Source organism: Lynx canadensis, chromosome E1, assembly GCF_007474595.2.
Source record: "Lynx canadensis isolate LIC74 chromosome E1, mLynCan4.pri.v2, whole genome shotgun sequence".
Taxonomy (NCBI): domain Eukaryota; kingdom Metazoa; phylum Chordata; class Mammalia; order Carnivora; family Felidae; genus Lynx; species Lynx canadensis.
Window position 1 is genome coordinate 36,191,424 of NC_044316.2, and position 6,274 is coordinate 36,197,697.

Genomic DNA, 6,274 nt, shown 5'->3' on the forward strand with positions numbered 1-6,274 from the left:
GGAAATCTATCAGGAAGGCGATGCCTGGTGAGAAGAGCCATCCGGAAGAGTCGAAAACTGGGCCCCTTCTTCACTGGGTGTAAGGGGAGATAACTGCGGGACCCCTTCCCACACCTCTGCTCTGCTGACACCTTAGGGAATTTCCCTTAACCCTTTCTCACATTCGGCTCCCGCAACGGGGCAATTTTAAGGGCCCCCGGCAGTTATCAGGGGGAGGAAAAGAGTAATGGCTATGCCCCCCCCCCCCACCCCCTACTTCCCTCTGACCGGGGCCAGAGAGAGGCCCCAGGAATTTAAAGGACCTTTGGCTAGTTGTATTAAACTCTTTCTGAGGCTCAACTTTTCAGGGCCTGGTGAATACCTCTAACCTCGTGTAGGTTCTGATTTTAGGATAGCTAAATTTTAGGACCAGGTCATTGGACACTCACCCCGCTCTCCTCTGTCAGCTACCGAGGGGTCAGGAGAAGCTCCCAGGCCTGTAAACCTCCCAACATAGTCACAGAGAGCCCTCCAAAGCAGATAATGCCCTATAAAACCCCCCAACTTCTCTCCCATCCCCTTTACTTCATCTCCAGTGGATTGCTGCCGCACTGTTGTTTAATAAACATCTTGTGTCGAGGGGACAGAGGAGAGGAAACGAGGCCTGCGGGGTGGAGTGGCGTTTGGGGGTCCTGTCCCCACCCCCTCTTTAATTATGCTGTGGGCCTCTCGGTCTGCTCTCCGGGCTGGGGTTCTCTCCCTCCCTCTGCCCAGCTCTCCCTCTCTTCCTCCCGGACCCGCCTGGGGAGAGGGCTCCGCAGCCTGAATCCCTCCCGAGGCAGCCCGCTGCTTTCCCTCCGCCTCTCCTCCGCCCCCGCCGCCCCATGTCGAGAACAACCCCCCTTCCTGCAAAAGGGGGGGAGGGGGGAGGGAGGGCGGCCGGCAGCTCGGGCTGAGGTTACGTGGCCGCCGGAGCCCTGACGTGATAGCACATTGCATCAGCATAAAACAATCCATCCTCGATATGGAATGCGGTGCGGACGGATGACAGCGAGAGCGCAGCCCCCTCGCCCGATTGATTTATGTTGGAGCTGACGCTTTATCAGGCAGTCGGAAAAACTTTGACCAATCATTTTGCAAGAAGCGCTGAGCCGGGCTGCTCCACTGTACTTTGTTGGCTGAGAAGTTGAGCAGGGGGTGGGGGTGGGAGGGTGGGGGGCTGGGGGGGTCGCGTCCGAAAGCCCTCACACCGGTCTGGGTGCCACCTCTCCCTGCTTGGGCGCCGCCGCGCGAGCGCTTCCCTTCCCCCTGCGAGCACCCGGATAATGTCTGAGAATGTCCATTTCTGGGACGCTTAGCAGCTATTATGTCGACTCGATCATAAGTCACGAGAGTGAGGACGCTCCTCCAGCCAAGTTTCCTTCCGGCCAGTACGCGAGCCCCCGGCAGCCGGGCCACGCGGAGCACCTGGAGTTCCCCTCGTGCAGCTTCCAGCCCAAAGCGCCGGTGTTCGGCGCCTCCTGGGCGCCGCTGAGCCCGCACGCGTCCGGAAGCCTGCCGTCCGTCTACCACCCCTACCTGCAGCCCCAGGGCGTCCCGCCGGCCGAGAGCAGGTACCTCCGCACCTGGCTGGAGCCGGCGCCGCGCGGCGAAGCTGCTCCGGGGCAGGGCCAGGCGGCGGTGAAGGCGGAGCCGCTGCTGGGCGCGCCTGGGGAGCTGCTCAAACAGGGCACGCCCGAGTACAGTTTGGAAACTTCGGCGGGCAGGGAGGCCGTCCTGTCTAATCAAAGACCCGGCTACGGGGACAATAAAATTTGCGAAGGAAGCGAGGACAAAGAGAGGCCGGATCAAAGTAAGTTATAAAAAGTGAGGAAATACCAGGCCGAAGGCCAGGCGAGGTGGGGGGAGGGGAGGGGAGAGGCAATAAACTGCGGACAATGTGGAGGGGAGACCGCGGCGGTGGCCGGAGAGAGCGAGCGGGGGAGGAGGGAAGAGGGAGGAAGGAAGGAAGGAAGCAGGCAAAGCTAGCCGGGTGCCCCCCGAAGGGGAGACTGAGGCCGCTGGCGGAGCGCCGCCCCCACCGCTGCCACGTCCTGCAGGGGACTGGGGCGCAGGCACCACCTCGCCGCCCTCCCGGCCTCCCTTCCCCCACTCCCCCGGGGCTCGGGCTCAAAGCCCGGGAGGAGGCTGTCGGCGGCCGGCCGGCAGAGGGGCCGGCGGGGCCGGGGCCCGGGCGGCAGCCGGCGAGGCCGAGAGCCCGCGCCCGCGAGGGCGGGAGCGCACGGGGCTGCCCGGGGCCGCGCGGCTGGCAGAGCTCCCCGCGCCACGCGCAGACCGTAAAAGCCGGCCAAGGGGAAGTGGGAGGGGGCTCATTAGGATTTTATTTGCGATGCAACAGCTTGGCGGAGGATTGTTCCTAGCAGGTCTCGCGCAGTAGCCGCTCAGGGTCCGCAGCCGGCGCCGGGAGGGGCGGGGAAGCCCCGGACCCGGTGACTGAGCCCCCTCCCCGGATGCGCCGGCCCCTCCCCGGGAGCCTTCCCTCCGGCCGCCCCCTCCCCTCCTTGGCATCCTCGCCCGGCTTGCAGCTTCCTTTTCTGCAGCCCCCGCTGCGCTCCGCGGGGCTCCCTATAGCCCCAGCCGGAGCCGTCCGCCTCTCGGGGAGTCCGGGGATCGCTTCCGAACTTCGGGGGCCGACCGCCAGAGTGGAGAAGGAGAGATCCCGAAGGGACCCTGGGGAGAGGAAGGTGGGGGGAAGAGAGGCTTGCGGCAAGGCGGAAAACTTTACCCTCCGATGGTAGTTACTCCTCATCTTTCCCACTGCTCCAGAAGCACCCCCGCCAGGAGCCCAAGTCTGGCTAATTTCCAGGAGGTGCTGCTGGCTGGATGTGGGGTAGGGGGAGTCTCACCGTTTTCGTTTTTAAGGTTGAGAAGAAGCAAATTGGTTGGGGGTTCTTAGCTCCGAACAATAAGCCTCAGGCTGACCGGAACAAGTCCTCACCCCTCACTCTTTTGGGGGAGCGAGGGTCAGATTTTTTTGGTCTCTGCTTGCCCTGCCAGATTTCCTGTCAACGTGGTGGTGGCCCGCGGGCCCTTTGGGGCGCCCTTGTCTGCTGGAGGGTAGAGAGCTGCCCCCACTCCCCTGAGGTCCCTGCCAGGTCCTACCACCTCCAGCCTGCCAGGGTTAATAACAAGAACTACCGTTTGGGTAACACGGGCTCTTCCCCAAACCTCCCGACTCACACCCAAACAGACCCCCACACCAAGCCCCCAAACTCTGCCTGGAAAGCCCATTACTGCAAGGCGGCGGTTGGGCTGGGATCAATTATTAACAGTTTTTTTTCCCCTCTTTCATATTTAATGCGGCTGTAGGTCCCATCCCAGGCAATCACATTAAAGACATAGCACTGCAAATTGGTAAGACACGGTACTTAGTGTAGGATGAGCCAGATTATTTTTTTTTAAATATATTCAGTGCTTTTCGTTTAGGGAGGAGAATCCGGCAAAGGGTGAGTGTTATTTTTAATTGGTTCTGCTTTGTTTGGCAACTTTTCTGAGTTCCAGGGTAGGGAGAGAGACAGTGAAAGGAAGACAAGCCCGTGTATATTTTTGTTTCCTCTCCCCCCCCCCCCCCCGCCTCCCTTCTTCCATTCAATTACCCCTTTCTCTGCTCGTCCTCACTACACGGAGCCAGTTGGAGTTAGGTGTGCTGTGAAGGGCCTTCTGTCACCCCCACATCATCCACGGCCCCCCACCCTGGGACCGGAGCAGTCTCGCTTCCCAATCTCCCTGTACTTGCTTTAGCCAAACTGCGAGCTGAGCAGGAGCGGAAAAGGAGAGACTATTGCAACCATAAGTTATCTGTGAGCCCCTGGCGCTCCCTTGTCCACAGGCTGGAGTTGATAAATGGTTGCAATTGGGTTGCATGTGAATTGGAGTATGCTAGATGTTTGAGTCTCTAAGTGCAGACCCATGTTTGCGGGGTGTGTGTGTGGCGGGGGGGGGGGGGGCGACAAGGTATCTACAGACACACAGGACTGCTGCCATGTGGCCAAGAGATGCAAACTTGTGATGAAGGCAGGGTGTCCCTGACTGGACTTGGAGGGGCCAGGAGGTCTCTCTGGCGTGGCTGAACAGAAGCCGGCTCCCCCCTGGGCCCAACCCTCCTCTTACCTCCCGGACCTAGGGCCAGGACCCTCCAGGTCAGCTACCTCTGGTTAGTCCGGTGGTGCCGGTGGGGAGGGGGGAGGGGCTTTAGCCATGCTGGGCTTTGACCTGAGTCCCAACCAGTGGCGACCCAAGTGGAGAAAGAGACTGAGCGAGAACCTGAGACAGGCAGAGCTTTGGAAGCGCTGACAAGCCTGTTTGGCCCCACTCTGTCCCAGTAACTGTCACCTGGCGGGCGATGTCGACAGCAACTCCTGGCCCATCTCTGGGACCCCTTCTGGGAACTGGAAGGCCCAGCGCCCCCCTCCGCAATGCAAGATGGGGGAGTGGAGACCAGGGGGACATCCTCTTGGAAGGAGAGCACGGGGGGCCTTTCAGCCCCCCTTCCTTTCTTTGATTCTATCGCTGCTTCTCTTTCAGCCAACCCCTCCGCCAACTGGCTGCACGCTCGCTCTTCCCGGAAAAAGCGCTGTCCCTACACCAAATACCAGACGCTGGAGCTAGAGAAGGAGTTTCTGTTCAATATGTACCTCACCAGGGACCGTAGGCACGAAGTGGCCAGACTCCTCAATCTGAGTGAGAGACAAGTCAAAATCTGGTTTCAGAACCGGCGGATGAAAATGAAGAAGAAAAGAAAGGAACAGGGCAAAGAGTGAAGATCCCCCACCCCCGCCCGGCCCTCCCTGCCCCTTCCCCATCTCACGCTTATTTATAAGTGATGGCTGCAGGGCCAGCGCTGTCTGGGATGTATTCAAGTGAATGGGGAAGGGGGTCTTTCTCTTCAAAGTCCTTCTCTGCATCTCAAGCATCTTTCCTTTGCCCTTACCTGTCCTTCTCTTCTCCCTGAGCCTCAGAAGGAAGTTTTGTTGATTTAGAAGCTAGACATGTAGTTGGTTTCTAACAAAGTGATGGGCCGCAAGGAAAGAGAGCCCCTAGTCGAGCCCCTAGCAATCCCCTTAATTCTTCTGGGAAGCCCCAGCCCCTCACTTCCAGCCTACCTGTCTCCATGCAGCACCCCCCCCCCCCCGCCCTGTCCCTATCCTGAGTCACCCAGGGACACTCCAGCTGCATACAGCCCAACAGAAGCCCACACACTTAAAGCCTGGAGCCCACAGTGATAATGGGGAAAGCTCACAGCCAACACTCAAATGAAGTGACACCCCAAATGCAGACCATCGCACCCCAAATCTGGCAGAACAGCCCTCAGACCACCAGCAAGCCCAGATTCTACCCCTGACACAAATCCACATCCAGAAGATGTCTAGAGCCGCACTCCTGAATGAGGCGTTGTAGCCCAGAGGGCTCGGCATCACGTCACCGTCTCTATGGAATCCCCAACTATACCCCATTTGCACCCAAGGGCAAATGGGGCAAACTCAGCCCCCAAGCTGCAAAGCTAGAAGGGGCGAGGAAAGACAGCAGTGGTCTTATGGAGGCATCTTAGGATTTATGAAGGTGTTTCACACACACACGTTTTGTTGCAGGAAATGTTTAATTCCGCATGTTGTTTTCCTCTCCTTCCAACAAAAGGAGGTCAAATCGTGGGTCGTAAGCCTTGACAATGTCGTCTGTCTGTTCATCTGTGCCCCGCTTGACACAGACTAGCTTCTCTTGCTCTACACAGGCCCTGCCTTCTTGCACATCCTCCCCAGCTCTGAAATCAACTCTGTTCGGCCAAATCCACCTTGCACCAGCGAATCAAGCCGCCCCTTGTAGAAAAGTCCCTCCACCCTCCATCCCCTGCTAGCTCAACCCTACTATAGGCAGGAAAGCCAGGTCAGGAGAGTCCTATGGAGAATTTATTGTGAATCGATTCCCCGAGAGCGCCCTTCCGGGGATAACTTGTGGACAGGGGGGAGCAGAGGCTCCGGCGGGCGCGCGGAGCCTGGCGCATGCCTCCCCATCCTGCCCACGTCTCGACCCATGCAGAGGAGCCTCGGGGCTCGCGGCTGCCCGCCCCAGTGCAGAACGAGACATGCCCCAGCGCCGGGCTTTGCCTCCCGCGACTCGGGCCTGGATGGTGGCCTGCGCGGCTGCCTGCCTGCCGGGCGCGCGCTTCTGGGGAACGCGGTCCCGCGTGCAAAGGAAAGAGGCGAAATCGCACCTAAGCAGCAGGCCGGAAGCTAACTCT

General features: G+C 59.6%; 1 protein-coding gene across 1 annotated transcript; it reads left to right on the forward strand.

Annotated features, from left to right (window-relative positions):
- The first annotated feature begins 1,220 nt into the window (after window positions 1-1,220).
- HOXB9 (homeobox B9) lies at window positions 1,221-6,069 on the forward strand. Its single transcript, XM_030295807.1, has 2 exons — window positions 1,221-1,831; window positions 4,564-6,069. Exons 1-2 carry the CDS (start codon window positions 1,315-1,317, stop codon window positions 4,797-4,799), a joined length of 753 nt encoding a protein of 250 aa, XP_030151667.1. The 5' UTR covers window positions 1,221-1,314; the 3' UTR covers window positions 4,800-6,069.
- The last annotated feature ends 205 nt before the right edge of the window (window positions 6,070-6,274 follow it).

Bases quoted from the DNA above. Each gene is read 5' to 3' on its own strand.
- HOXB9 (XM_030295807.1), top strand. From the start codon at position 1,315: ATGTCCATTTCTGGGACGCTTAGCAGCTATTATGTCGACTCGATCATA. The intron at 1,832-4,563 runs GTAAGTTATAAA...CTTCTCTTTCAG, and splicing joins CAAAGAGAGGCCGGATCAAA to CCAACCCCTCCGCCAACTGG.